This window comes from Aulonocara sp. 'chitande type north' Nkhata Bay, linkage group LG17 (assembly GCF_057382095.1).
Source record: "Aulonocara sp. 'chitande type north' Nkhata Bay isolate Kocher_YH1m ecotype deep benthic linkage group LG17, A_spYH_male_GT1.1, whole genome shotgun sequence".
NCBI lineage: Eukaryota > Metazoa > Chordata > Actinopteri > Cichliformes > Cichlidae > Aulonocara > Aulonocara sp. 'chitande type north' Nkhata Bay.
In genome coordinates this window covers 11,009,422-11,024,086 of record NC_141360.1, presented here as the reverse complement: position 1 = coordinate 11,024,086, position 14,665 = coordinate 11,009,422, and the positions used below count along the sequence as shown (strand labels likewise).

Genomic DNA, 14,665 nt, shown 5'->3' with positions numbered 1-14,665 from the left:
ATCTTTCAGTATTTATTGTAAACTCAAACATGCAGTCATTTGCAACTGGAAATTATCACAGATGGCAGATCCAGCCATCTAACAGAACTGATTCCCCCATTTCAAATTACACACCACGCATGCATCTTTTCATTACTGATCTCAGCTGCTTGCCAGCATTGCTTTGCATCACTGCAGCTCAATGCAGGGTACATTTGCAATACTTGGGCTTTGCAGGGCTTACCTGGCATAAATGTCTGCAGCACATCAAAAACCAAGTAGAAAAACCATACATCTATAATGTGAGCACCATAAACACCAATTTACTCGCTTTGAATGTGTTCACTGAAACTTGAACTGTGCACTGAAATGCAGGCAACATTATAGTTAGTCAAAAAACTCCCCGACCTCTTCAGAGGTGTGAAAATAAATATGTGAATGATGTGGAATATCATTTTCTCCCTGTGGTCGGGTGCTCGCCTTAAGAACAAGTCTGAAGCCGCCTTCAAAACATGTTTATCTGTAGGTTACAGTAACTATAGAAGCAGAAGAAATATAACAGATGAGGAGAAGTCAATGAGTTACCATAGTAGGACAAAATCAAAAAAGCTTTCTTGTTGCTTGTTCTCCTCTTAGTCTGCAAAAATACTTTTGAGTCTCTCCCCTTTCACTTTATTTTCTTTTAGAAAAACTTCTTGTTTTCCATCTACTTCCCCTCTCTTCATTTTCTTTCATCATCTGTGTTTTCCTCATCCTCCTCACGTCATGTTTGTGCATCCTTTTCATTTCCAGCTGTCCTCCCTACCATCATCTATGCATTTCTATCCATTTGCTCTACAGTCCCGTCTCAAAGAAACAGAATTAAATCTGCTTGGCAGCTGCCAGGATTTTGTGAACGCGTATATGTGTGCCGACGCTAAACCACTGCCCAAGGGGATATGTGAATTTAACAACGTCATCAAGTTATCACACACACCTGCATATCGAGCAAGGCCAGGCTTGCAGCTAAGTAGCCACACAACAGCAAACATCTTATTTGTACGAAACGCTGAAAGACTTTCACTGTCCTCCTGGTCCAAAGAGAAAAGTTACTATCACACTGCACCACAATACCAGCAACTTTCATTTGGTTTGGATTTTTGCCTCCAAAAGTTACATTTCATTCAAAGTTTTCATTCTCTTCTCCCAAGATGATTTCAGCGTTTTATGGGATGCAAATTTACACTGATTTATTAGAGTATTTAAATACAAGCATCTTTACAACCCTCAAGGGAAAGAGGAAAATACTTAGTGTAATTTAAGCCCATAAAAGTACACAATTTCCAGTAAAGGATCACCTACACTGCACTCTTTCCCTCAAAGACAATACTTATAACAGCTTGACTGACAACAATTGATATGTGATTTAAATTAATATCATAAAGAGTTGTTTCACGCTTAAAGGTGTGTGTTGGGTTTAATTTTACACCCCTGGTTGAATCTCTGAAATGCTTTCATGAGCTCTGAGCCAACAGATTTCTAGCCTATAAAACATGACTGCAGATATGTACCCAGGATAATTTACAGCTAGTTATTACTTGTGTGGAATTTAGCAGTTCTGCAGTTTCATCTTTCTTGCTAAATACAGCAAAATGTCCTCAGCATGTTATTAAAAAAACAAAACCATCCAGTGTTTGAGGGATATTTGTGAGGAAGTTTTTATGCCATGTAACTTGAATGTGTCCTGCAATAATTGTAACTTAATAGTTACATTAAAAAGCCAATTTAGAAAAACAGTAAAAGAAGTTAAAGAAGTGAGTGCAAAACAGTTCTGCTTCACTTTCACCTCCAAGCACACAAAGTCTTAACTCCTAGCAGTTCAAACATGCACACTAGTTCAGTGCAGCGATTAGAAGGGATTTAAATGGTTAAGACTCTCCGGAGCTTTACCGTATTTCTCTCGCTTTTTTGCAACAAATAATCCTAAAGGTAAAAGTGCCCATACACCAGTCTTACCTTGAGAGAGTTGCAGAGCGACACAGACGGGCTGCTGCCTGCAGCCTGCACATCTGCTGGGGATGTAATGCAAAGCTGATAGGAGACCCCCACTGCCAGAGTACTGATTACAGCACCCTGGTTTTGGGACGGTGTAGTCTTAGCGGGCAGATGGTATCATCCATTTCAGTTACTACAGTCAGAGAAAAGCCCCGACCCCGGAGTATCTGTCAGGACCGCAGCAGACAACGAAAAATTGAACTACAGTACGCGTCTTCGTTTTATTTCTCTAGTGCCAATTAAAAGGCATGTAAAAGTGGCGCTTCGTTGGCTACCTTACAGTTACCTTCTGATGCTGTGGCAGGACCAGGCGGGGCAAATGCAAATCAAGGTGGTGCTAATTGGCTGGAAAAGCCCTCCGGCAGCACTGTCTTTGGAGGGTGGAGGAGCAGGACTTAAAGGGTGTCCTGCTCTGTCAGAAAAGGAACCCGTGTGCGTGTTATCCGCTGTGAAGGCTAGAGGCGTTTCTGTTTCTCTGCACCGTCATTTCTTTTAAATTATGATCTAAATAAACCCCCGATTAAAATATCATCAAACGTTTAGGTTACACGAGACTTTTCGGGGTTTTGAGTGTAAGTTAAATCTAATTATGGCCATTGGGTTGCAGACTTGATTACTGAGTCACTTGCAGGTGGTACAGTTAGCACCATTTGCGATGTATTTATTTTCAAGAGCAAAGGTAAGCAAAATTAAAAGTAAAATATTTAAACGGATACAAAACTTTCGAACGCAGTAGCTAGTTAGCATTCCGGCTTAGACATCCTGATAATTTACATGCTAATCAACCGGGCGCCTTTTCAAATTAAGTTTAAACCAATGACTGTAGAAAACTGTTTTCTATAGTCATTGGTTTAAACCTGGACATAAAAGGTGAAACAAAATCAACCCACAAATAGTCATTAGCCAACTCTAAAGTTGTATATACCTTGTTCACATTGTAGACTTTATTTTATTTTTTTTAAGAAAAATAGAATTAATAACTTAATTAAATGTACGTTTCCACCTGGTCTCCCTAACTTTCATGTTTCGTCTGCTACTTTCTGGCGAAATCGTCTTCCTTTCAAAATAAAAGACTTCCGTCTTCAAAATAAAGACTGAACTAAAACCACTTAACTTTATACGTGAGTTTTTGTTCTGCGTTGTTGTTTGTTTGTTGTATTTGTCACCTCACGTTACACTTTTTGATTGAAACTAAATCTGACGGTTTTTAAGTTACAAAATATAGCAAATCAATTCATCAAGAAACGTAAGCGAATCAGCAACAATCCCTCAAGAGGGGCTGATCCCAAAACGCATACGGCTCTTTGCATCACAATATCTAAGTACTGGTATTACTGGGCAACAACTGGGAATAATCGTGTAGTATTTAAGAAGGGACGATGCCATCTTGTGGAGGAAAATGGAAAGCCACAAATTGAAATGGTTCTTTCCAAAGTAGCACTACCTTTACTCCACTAACGTTGAGCTTTGAAAGTCATATATTTAAATGGCTATAGAAACATTATTGGTATACAGTCCTAATCTGCACTGTATGTTATGTATTTCATCTGGAAAACTGCTTTTCCAAATATGTGGAAATTATTTTGTTCTGAGTCTTTTGAACTGATGAAATTTGAATAAATAGTTAATAGTGTACCACGAGTAGTTCTCAAGAGTAGGCAGAGAGGAAATAGAAAAATGTATGTATTATCAGGTAAAATGGTGCCAAAAGACTTCTGAAATATTTTCAGCTGTCCCTTTAGAGATACAGTCACTATTTCACAGAGGTAATCAATCACTGATTCACTATATCTGGTGCCCCTTTGTAGGTTATCTACAGATACAGAGGTTAGAGGGCAGATATGATGGTAGCCCCCCTTTGGATATCTGCTGTCATGTTCAAATCTGTTAAATGTTTTCTTTTATTTAATTTTCATCCTTTGGAAGTTGATTATTGATTCTATAAAATATAACATCACCTTATTCTTTCCATTCACCTAAAACGGCAACATAAAACTGATCTGATCTGACAAGTTACAAAATAAATACATAATAAAATAATTCTGTCACCAATGTAAAAATAAATCCGTGATAATTACAAAGTGTCCATCCATCCATTCGCTACCGCTTATCCTTTTCAGGGTCGCGGGGGGCGCTGCTGCACTGGGCCCTGGTCTGGATGGGCCTGGGCCCCCTTTCCCTGGCGGGTCGCGGAGTGTGGGAGTGCCTACTGGGGTCAGCGGGGGAGCTGGCCCCAGGGAGGGGTTACCTGCCCCTCCCTTCCTTCCCTCCCCATCTCCAGCTGCCTCCCTCTTCCCGCTCCACCACAACCACCCACACATGCAGGGCCTTGGAGTAGGGGTATGATTTTTTTTCTCCCCCCCCTTTCTCACTGTCCCTCTCCCCTTCTGTTTTTCCTTTCCTTCCTCTTTCTTTCTCCCTTTCCTATCCCTCACTCATGTCTGTCCCGTCTGTAACATCTGAAAATAAAATATAATAAATAATAAAAACAAAGATCGACCAAATGGACCAATACGGCAATGCCACGATGATCCATTTGGCAAAGTAAATCCATTGGGTATCCTTGTTGGTCTTCAGACAACAATTCTGATGGCTAAAGAACCAAATGGGACAGGCAAAAAAAGAAAAAGAATACAGAGGTTTGTAGTGTGTTTTTTCTTTTTCTTTTTACCTTTATTACAACCGTGTTGTTCCCGCAGGTCTCTGAGATTTAATTGCGATAGTTTCGCCTTTCCCCCCCTGACTGATGTTAAAGTTTGAGAGAAAGTCTGCAGAAAGTTTTTTTAGCCTAATTCACTGGTCAAAAGTAAGTTGAATTGTGACGCAGACCTGCAGATCAGTAAAAAAAGAACAACTTTTCCTAGTAAACGCCAAAAAATATCTACCAAAGAAATGGAGGAAGTACACTTTCGTGTGAAATTCATGTGTGTGTGATATGATGTTTATGTGTAAAAAGTAAAAAAAAAAAACTGCACGAGAATTATATGTGCAAGTATGCAAATTAGCCCAATGTGTCAAATAAAGGAAAAACTTTCCAGATGGCATCAGTCCTCATCGATAAACAATCCAGCGCCTGAGACTAAGTGCATCCCTTTTCTTGTAGTAGTCCTGTTTACCCTGATGGATGAAGCCTCTGAGAAACACAGATAAAGTAAGAATGAAGCACCTTAACTAATGTTTTGGGGTTTTTTTTCTTGTTTTAAATTTCCACCTTGTACAGAGTCCTCTTGCCAGAAGACCAAACATGGTGCACGTCTACAACTGCCATCCTTTCTCCTCTCAGCAGATTGTGCAGGTAAAGTGAAACCTGACTGACGCTGATCTAGAGTTGGATGTCTCGAGACCGGTCTCGAGACCACTTTTACGTGGTCTTGGTCTCGTCTTGGTCTCGACGGACTTTTGTCTTGGTCTCGGTCTTGGTCTCGCTGTTTCGGTCTTGCGTTCTCAAATCGACATAGTGTTCGGGAGATTTGGAGTCAACCATCAGCGGAGCGGGGGGGGGGGGCTTACTGGGCTTAAGCCCAAAAACAACACACGAAGCACAGAGCACACCGTCGTAAATTCCCCCTAATTTTGGTATGATCCGAGCTCAGGCACTAGGCGACTGAGCACAGCACCCATGTGAGCGAGGGGGGAGAAGCTGCTGCCTGCGAATTTGCTGCAGACAGAGGAGAGCTTAAGTTTGACCAGGTACCAAAGCAAATCATTCGTACTTAACTAATAATGTAAATATGACGGTGTATCACAAAAGATTGATATCAAACTGATCACTTGGTTGCGTTACTTGCTCTTCGAGTGAATCAACAAATGGATAAATAAAAAGCCGAACAGCAATGCTGATTTTTTAGAGTCTTAGCTTACATTTCATATTTTCAGTTGTTTCCCTCCACGGCTAAACAAACTCTCTAAATCGGTTTCAGTTGTGTACTGATGAACACAACAATGGACATAAGGAGCTTCTTTCAAAGAAAAAACTCAGGTAGATGTTATTTTATATATTATACTTTGGATGTTGTTCAGTATATCTATGCAAAACAAGAGGAATTTCAATACACAGCAGGATATTCACAGTTGAAACCAGATATTTACATACACTTTATGGAGAAAACATAAAAACTTTTTTTTACTGTTAAACATCAATTTAGAGTAAACTTTTGTTTTAGATAAATACATGTTGAAATATCTTTTGAATTAGTTAAATGTCAGAATAAAAAGAGGGAGCTGTCTATTTTAATCACTTTCATCAAATTTAGGAGTACATATACACTAAGTTTATTGTTAATTAATAAGAAAACTCCAGACAATTCCATTCTGAGCTGAAGAAGCTTCTGATAGGTTAGTAGAGTCCATGTGAGTAAACTGGTGGCACAGCTGTGGATGCATATAAGGCAAAACACAGAGCCTGTTTCTTTGACATGGGAAAATCAAGAGATGTCAACCAAAACACCAGGAAAAGAATTAGACCTCCATAAGTGTGGCTCAATTTGAATACAATTTGGTGCCATTTGCAATTAAGAAATACAGATAGTTTCTCTCTTTACTCTTAAAGTTAACAAATATGTTTTTTATATCTATCAATCTAAAAAAATAAACATTTAGTCTGATTTGATGTTACAATTAAAAAAGTGTTTGTGTTTTTATCTGAAGAGTATGTAAATATCTGGTTTCAACTGTATATTTGATGATGTTGGTGTTTGGCTTGATTGTCAGCACAAAGAGTGAGAGAGAGGAGCAGAGAGGGAGAGAGAATGACGACAGAACAGAGATGGAACAAGAGCAGGTGAGACACACATGTTAGTCAAATGGTTGTTTGCCAAAACTCATCAGAACATGTATCTAGTACCTAGTGTTTGTTTTTAGATACCATTTGTTACTTTTCAAATTCTATATTTATTAAGTTTTGCAGGCTTGTTTGCACAACGAGGCTAAATAATTATATAAACTTTTCTCAATCTAAATATTGTACTTTGGTAGAATTAAAAAATAAGTGTAGTGCAGGTCTATGATGATTTTTAGTGCTACTATCATCTAGTTCTGATTCTGGTTCTGTCTTGGTAACTGTTGTAGTCCTGTTTTAATTCTGGATCAGTTCTGGGTCTGGTTGAATTGGGGTTTAGTCCCTGTGTCTTGATACAGGCCCGACTTTGTTCTGCCTTGCTGCATATGTATATAGAATAGCATCTGGCTGCAGTTTAAAGACTTTTTTTGTCTCGGTATTGGTCTTGGTCTCGTCTCGACTCGGTCTCGGTCTTGGTCTCGTCTCAACTTGGTCTTGGTCTTGGTCTTGTCTTGGTCTCGATACCCTCTGGTCTTGGTCTTGTCTTGGTCTCGGATTAGGCGGTCTTGACTACAAGTCTACGCTGATCCCATGTCAGCCGTGTTTTATTACCTATGCTCTCGTCTTCACTGCTTTCCCACTCTGTGGCTCAGGTGGAGAAGGAACCCGGACTGGTCTGCTGTGGAGGTGGAGCTATTTTTGTGGTGGCGACTGGAGGATGCAAGGTTGCTTTAATGTGCTTATGTTTACAGTTTGTGACCTTTTTAAAAATGTATTTATTTTAGTAATGACTTTGGTGGTAGCGAGGCAAAATAAGATAAAATAGTCAGTTTTGTGTTAAGCCTCTCCCACCAGATGTGCAAAGGTATTTGAGGGCATATCAGTCCCGTTAACTCCACTGGGACGAGTTAATTTCGCTCCAGACCACTTGAATTACATCATGCTCAAAGGTTATTATTGATGCTTTGTCTTCCTCATCTTACTTAAGCATTTAGTAACTAACCCTTTGTAGTAGCCTGACACTGTTGTGCTGAACTGAATCCAGGTGGAGGCGTACAATGTGGAGGTGGAGGGCTGCCCCCTCATCTGCCGCTTTTCCACCATGGGCGCTGTGAGGAGCATCCAGCATAGCAAGATAGGTAAAGACATTTCCTGTCCTTCTCTGCCCTCTGTACTGACTAGAGATGGACCGATCCGATATTACGTATCGGTATCGGTCCGATACTGACCTAAATTACTGGATCGGATATCGGAGAAAAATAAAAAATGTAATCCGATCCATTAAATATCACGAAAGCACCTCACAAAACTTGCAACACGCCGTAACTCACCTCAGAACGTTAGCACGTCGGAGCAGTATGCATCACGTGATAGAGCGGCTGTGGCATGCGGGACCTGTCGGTGGTCTGGATAGCATTTGGAGCTTCGCTAGCAACCTGGCATTTCATCTCCGACAAAGTTATCCCCGAGAGAAGTAAAGCAAGTGTGTAAGTCCATCTCTGAATGTTTGTAAAGCATTCCCACGTTAAGCTTAACGAGCGACTGCCTCTTGCTCTCCGGCTGCTACTTCAATCGTGAAACTGCTTAAATGATCAGCTGATCGGCTTTTCTGTAGCGAGTCCGTCTTTCTTGTTTGTTTTTGGCCCACTTTGCACCAGAAAGAGGAAACCAGCGGCTGAACAACAGCAGCACATTTAAGCTTGATAAGCTGTTGTTAGAATTTATTTAATATTACTTTCTACACCAGGATCTTTTCTACGTAGCTGACGCTGGTAACTGTGCAGGGGCGGATCTAGCAAAGTTTAGCCAGGGGGGCCGATAGGGCATTAACTGGGAAAAGGGGGCACAAAGACATACTTTTCTTTCTTATTCTCATTTAAAATGTCTAGCTTTTAATAAATAATTATCTGACACCCAAAGTTTTAATTTGATGTAAAACGAATAGAAGTCAATTACTGTATATAGTGACTATTAAGTCTAATATATATACCCTATAGTACTTTTTATTTTATTTAACACAAAGAATAACATTGTCTCCTTCCCGAGGGCAGACGCTAACTGCCCCCCTTCTCCTGGAACCGTCTGTACCCTGCTGAGACACAACATGGCAACTACAAGGACTCTTTCATTTATTAAGACCATCAGTGTGTATTGCTCTAAATCAAGTATATAATATTAAATGAATATTGCTGGATCAGCTACTTCTACTTAAAACATATTAAAACATGACTAAGCACAAAATCACCAAGAATGACATCTTATAAGTGCTGTGTAAGCGCGTGCGGCCTTCCAAGCTCAAAGCCTTTGCCCTCCATAGATCAGCCAGACTCGCGCTGGCTGTAGCTTTTAACCTTTAATTACCTTGAGCACAACTCTAAAATGAGCAACAAACTGCAATGTGTATGGAATGATCATGGTTACATCTGCAATGGAAAATCATGTTATTATTCTGGTACCTGTAAGAAAGATCAAATTAAAGTTATCACCATCACTGTAATGCAAAGAATAATATAAGATCAAAAACTTCAATTTATGCTTAATGCAAAGCTGGTTATATACTTCTAAGGAACTAATAATGACATATTAAAATATTAAATGATAATGAGAAAAACATCCCCTCCTTATTCTACATAAGCTATAGTACTTTTTCCTTTGGGAAGGTACCATCTGTGCAGTCTGCAATTTTGTTGAAGAAAGATGTTGAATCTATTTAATATTTCTGTGCATTTTTTTTCACACTGCATCAAATTAAGGTTGATTACGTCGATTAAGCATCATGAGGTGGAGCGTGAGGGGTGGTTCCCTATTTTTTATTTATTTATTTTTGTTGTTGCTGGGAGTTGGAACCCTATTAGTTAGGTTGCTTAATATTTACGCTAAGTACTCTTTAAAATACCAGAATAGGGAGAATGGTGTAGGTCTAAGTTTATTAGATTGATCAGTATTGCTGAACTATGAAATATTTTTTTTGTATACAGGTATAACAGAATAGCTTTAGTGTAGTTGTTGTTTTAAACTTGAGTATGAACTTGCAGACTTGCAAAATGCAGCAAGATATTTTAAAAAACAGTTTTGTTGATTAAAAAACACTATATCGGATTCATATCGGTATCGGCAGATATCCAAATTTATGATATCGGTATCGGACATAAAAAAGTGGTATCGTGCCATCTCTAGTACTGACATTCACTTTTTTGCTGTCTGTCTCCCATATGTGAGCAAAATGGCTTCAAGTGATGACAGTGTAAACTGGAAAGGCATCAAAAACAAAGACACTAGACACTGAAAAATCTTGGGTTTTATCACTGCCTCCTCTGTGCTCACTCACTTCTAGGAGACTACCTGGTGACCATTGAGGAAAAGAACAATGCCACCTACCTGAGAGCATACACCAACTGGCGTTACCAGGTACACAAGAACCATCTCGAGTCCAAATCACCCAAGAGTAAAAATAGGACAGAAACCTCCTTGTGGTTAGGGGAAAAAGTGGTTGATGGCAAGTAGTTGCAGTGACCAATTGGTTACCCAGAGGTTGAATGCACACCACCTTTAACTAGGATTACCTCGCTCTGGTGGTATGCAACCTGTCTCCAAGCAGTGACTGCGGTCAGTCTCACAAAGCGTAGCAAAGGTTTGTAAATAACTAGCATCTAGATTACGAATGCAGATAGATGCTAACACATAATCAGTCAGTCAGTCTATCAGTCTGCTCTAATGGATGCAGATCATCTCCAATGCGTTTCTTTGGAATGGCAAACTTGACTCGGCTCATTGTGAATTAGTTTAATTATGGTTCCATACATAAATCTTATGTTGCTTTAATGTGATTAAACTAAGGAATATAATAAGCTTTTGTAAGAAAAAACTATCTCTCAGATTTAAACTGTGAATTTTTTGAAACTGGTAGTCAGATGTTGTTGTCAGATTGTTCTAGCTCTCTAGCTAGCTGTCTTCATTTGAACTGTACATCCTGTTATCTTCATATTGCAGTACACTATACAAAACCTTCAAATTGAGGTCACGAGCACCCTCAATCAGTCTCAATGGTCATATGTCCAAGCTTACCTATGTTAGAGACAGACTGTCAAAGCAAATGGTATAAAGGGCGTTTAAACATGTGCATAGTTATGGATAAATTATGCTGAGAGCAAGAAGAAATAAGCAAATTATATTCCACCAAAGGCAGTCTGCAGCTGTCATGTATATTGCTGTTTTCTAATTACACACTGGGAAATATGTTAATGCCTTATTTGCCCTCTGTTCAGGCAGAGGAGAAAGCCCGCGTTGGGGTTCGTTTGTTGGGCCACTTGCTGGGTGGAGCATCTGTGTGGGGTGGAGTGCAGATGGAGATTATTGAGATCCCTCTGTCAGAGCGGTCCATTGCCGTGTCTTGCTGCCCGGTTAGAGGAGACCTGCTGGTTGGCTCTGAGAACACTCTGGTTCTCTTTACGTTGAGACAACACAACCAGCAGAACCTGGTAAGAACTCAATTCTTAATCAAAGTTTACCTGCTTTATTGACGTTATGGAGTTTATCTGCATTTAAATTTACAATTCAATAATGTCTTTAATTTGTTAAAGACTGTTTATTTAAGTTTTTGTTACTTTTTTTGTGATAAGGGTCGATTTCAAGGTGCTTCAACCTTTGTCTGCTGCTCCACAATGCCTTCCACAGTAATTTCAGTGCTTCTTAAGCATCTCCGTTGGGCTTTGGTCTTCCTCTCATGCTGGACTCAGGACAGAATGGATGCTGCATTTATTCAATACACCATTTTGTGGTACTGATTTGTGATATGGTGCTTTGTGTGCCAGATGGGAGTCTTTAATGGGCCAATTCAGGCCCCCACGCCTTATGTTTAACATCCCTGCTTTAAATAATATCTCTTCAATATAATATGACGTCTTGGACATAAAGATTTTTTTTCCGCACATACTGTTGATAACTTGCACTCTTTTTTTAGAAGATTTTAAAGTATTTTCCAAATATGATGAGTACGTTTACAAGGTTTTGTTAAGGTGGCAGCTTAACACCATTTATTTTAATAGCTGGCTTGTGATGGACCGAGTTGAAAAACAGGAGGAGTCCCAGGAATTATTAGAAAAATATAGTTTTCATTTATTTAACCCCAAAAAATTATATTTACAAAAGCAATAAATGTTGAGCTCATAAAAGAGGTCAAAGGAACAAAACTGAACCCAGGCAAAGACTGCAACCTTAACAAACCAAATGACTGCCCAAACATACATAATTGACCTAAACATGAAATGACATACAAGGGTATATATAATGGCTGATCAAACCATTGTGACACATGAGGGGTAACAAACAAACACAATCATAAATCACAAACGATGCAGTACAATCTAGTTTGTTAGTAAACTAAACACCAAAGAAGAAACCAAAAACCCCATTAAACCCTAAACTCAAATATTTAATTAAATACAAATACTTTGTTTTTAAAGTAAAGAAAACACACATTCCCCCCTTCAGCAGGAAGTAGTGGTGTGGTCCAATTATCTTCCCTTGTATTTAATGGTTTCAACCCCTGGCTACCATCTTTTGTCCGGCAACTCCCAGGGATGATAGCAGGTAAGAAATAAAAGGACAAAGGTTAGTCAGAAAGCAAAGAAATGAAGTAGTATGAATACATAAGTAAACTAAATGTGCGCGCTTACAAATAGAACAAATGTATCCAAACCAATCAATAAAGTTATTGGAAACTAAAATGTATTACTATGTTCAAAATGAAGAATGAAAATACAAAAGTTACCGACTTTTAGAGTGTGGCCACGGGTTTGGCCATCACATGGCTGTAAAAAGATCAAATGTTGTGGTAACGTCTTTCATCGAAAATGAGCAGACTCACTGATAACCTACACACTATGTTACACTGGAATAATGTTTGTTTCTTTGGGAGGAAACTCAGGAGAATCAGAGTCTTCAGAGCAGCTGGCCAAACACTCGGCAGCGCTGCGGTCAGAGTCAAGGTAACTAAAAAAAACACACATTTATTAATTTATTAAGATATTTTCAGTCAAACACTCATTTTGTATCACAACTATCTACAAATCATCATCTGATCATTGATCAGAGAAGGATGTCTTACAATGAGCCGTGTGTATTTTATTTCATATGGCAAAGAGTTTACATTAGATGTGAATTAGGACTAAAAAGCTTCTGTTCAATAGGCCTGTTTTCTACCAACAGCTCAGTCTTCAAGTTCCAGCCAGAATCTTTCCGTCCTGGATTTTGAACGCTCCGTCATCCTGCACCTTCCAAAAATCACACCTAAGCAGGTGCTTTTCTTCACTTATTTTTATCTGTGACTGTGTCAAACTGTTATATCAACCATGTTCACTGCACCTATTTATATTTAAAAATGTAAGCCTTTTCTGAGTGGATAGCTTGCATTTACATAATGAGAGAAAGAGAACAATTTCTGTCGTACTGGGAAATTTCTAACTTAAGCATTTTTCCTCGTTTTTGTTTTTTTCCTAAATATTTTGACCGCTAGGTGGCACTGTGCGACACATATGTGGCTGTGCAAGGAGAGCTGGAAGTCTTGATATTAAAACTGGATGAAACCTCTGAACCCCAAATCCTGGAGGAACCACTGGACACAAATAACGGTAACGGCACACATGTAAATGCTCTATAATGTGTTTTAAGTTATGGCTTTAGGGTGATTTTTTTTCTTTTTAACTAGAAAGGGATGAGTACAGAGACCTTTATGAATATGAATTACATTACTAAAGCTGACAATTAGACATTTTTACAGAGTTCTCAAACATTCTTTTTGGTTTTATTCTACAGATTTAATACTAAGAAAACAACATAAAAAATGCATTCAAGCTCATACTTTTACATTGTCCACATGAAGCAGAGCATGAGACATTTTATCAAATGTAGGAGTGACCTGTGATATGCAATCTGTGATCTTTCTGCATGCACAGCAGAATATCTGGAAGACCAGGCTGACTTTCTGGTTGTTCCGAGACACCAGGAGTTACTTGGCGATCGAGCTAAAGACTGCGACATCCCAGTTAGCATTGAAAAAACCGGGCTGGAAGAAGGAAGGCAGTATGCACTTTCTTACGTTCTTTTCAGGTGTGTCTGCACTTCTGAGTTTGTTCCTTAAGAATACTTCTCCCAGCTGTGGTTTGACTGAACTCCCTCCGGTCCTGCAGGCACTTTTCTCCAGAGTTCTTCCAAGGATGCAGCATGGATGAGATGCAGCTTCACTTTGTTCTGAGTCAGCGAGGGCTGAAACCTAACTGTGTGGTTAAGGTGTTTTAATGCAGCGGCCCCCAACCGCCGGGCCACGGACCGTCGTTTGGTCGAGAGATGAGGCTCGGGTGTGAAATGTATGGTTTTCAGAGTTTTTATCGTTTTTTTATCGTTATTTTGTTATCGTTTTTATCGTTAACTCTGTTTTCCTGGGTCTTTCACGTGTGTTATGAATAAATCTTCTTTTTTTCCGGTACCGGTACTAGTTTTATTTTGTTGTATTTATCTGTGACACCTTAAAGGCCGGTCCGTGAAAATATTGTCGGGCATAAACCGGTCCGTGGCGCAAAAAAGGTTGGGGACCGCTGTTTTAATGTATATAGAAGAGACTGAAGTTTATATGTTATGGAATTATTTATAGGACTTGTTCCAAATCTTCATATGTCTATGATGTGTTGGTTATATTGTAGTGGTTTTCTTATGGGGAGGGTTTTGTTTTCCTTTGGTTTGCTGACCCCCAGACTTGGTCTATTCCAGATGCTCACCTGAATCAGGTAGAGTATAACAGGAAGCCATTTGCTTTTCAGAAGGGTTGGATTCTTTGCTGTATCACCATGTGTTCTCATTAATAAAGTACATTTTACTCCA

The 14,665-nt window shown here is 39.3% G+C and overlaps 2 protein-coding genes and 1 long non-coding RNA gene across 5 annotated transcripts in view; 2 read left to right on the top strand and 1 right to left on the bottom strand.

Moving 5' to 3' along the window:
* The window catches only part of bcar3 (BCAR3 adaptor protein, NSP family member), an 86,153-nt gene extending 83,665 nt beyond the window's left edge, over nt 1-2,488 (bottom strand). Inside the window, exons 1-2 of one of the 2 annotated variants that reach the window (XM_086269141.1) lie at nt 2,300-2,488; nt 1,975-2,180 (exon numbers count right to left, since the gene is read on the bottom strand). The gene's annotated coding sequence lies outside the window, so the exon portion shown is untranslated. Of the gene's footprint in view, nt 1-1,974; nt 2,272-2,299 lie in introns of those variants that run through there. The other variant, XM_086269142.1, reaches the window with a different exon arrangement.
* Nucleotides 2,489-5,257: 2,769 nt separating this feature from the next.
* Nucleotides 5,258-14,665, top strand: LOC147309679 (BLOC-2 complex member HPS3-like). 2 transcript variants are annotated; one of them, XM_086268963.1, is made up of 9 exons: nt 5,258-5,308; nt 7,444-7,515; nt 7,836-7,929; nt 10,125-10,198; nt 11,056-11,252; nt 13,008-13,086; nt 13,305-13,419; nt 13,744-13,897; nt 13,978-14,665. In XM_086268963.1, exons 1-9 carry the CDS (start codon nt 5,258-5,260, stop codon nt 14,084-14,086), a joined length of 945 nt encoding a protein of 314 aa, XP_086125089.1. In that variant the 3' UTR covers nt 14,087-14,665. The 2 variants fall into 2 exon arrangements, 1 of the variants encoding a protein (XP_086125089.1); XR_015125663.1 differs by lacking the exons at nt 5,258-5,308; nt 7,444-7,515; nt 7,836-7,929; ... (1 more) ...; nt 13,744-13,897; nt 13,978-14,665 and adding an exon at nt 12,717-12,777 and having other exon boundaries at nt 11,175-11,268; nt 12,998-13,086.
* LOC147309680 (uncharacterized) lies at nt 5,625-6,794 on the top strand. The gene is made up of 3 exons (XR_015125575.1): nt 5,625-5,703; nt 5,934-5,992; nt 6,724-6,794. It is a non-coding gene; the product is annotated as an uncharacterized LOC147309680 (long non-coding RNA).

Bases quoted from the DNA above. Each gene is read 5' to 3' on its own strand.
- LOC147309679 (XM_086268963.1), top strand. From the start codon at position 5,258: ATGGTGCACGTCTACAACTGCCATCCTTTCTCCTCTCAGCAGATTGTG. The intron at 10,199-11,055 runs GTACACAAGAAC...CCCTCTGTTCAG, and splicing joins ACACCAACTGGCGTTACCAG to GCAGAGGAGAAAGCCCGCGT. The intron at 13,420-13,743 runs GTAACGGCACAC...CTGCATGCACAG, and splicing joins ACCACTGGACACAAATAACG to CAGAATATCTGGAAGACCAG.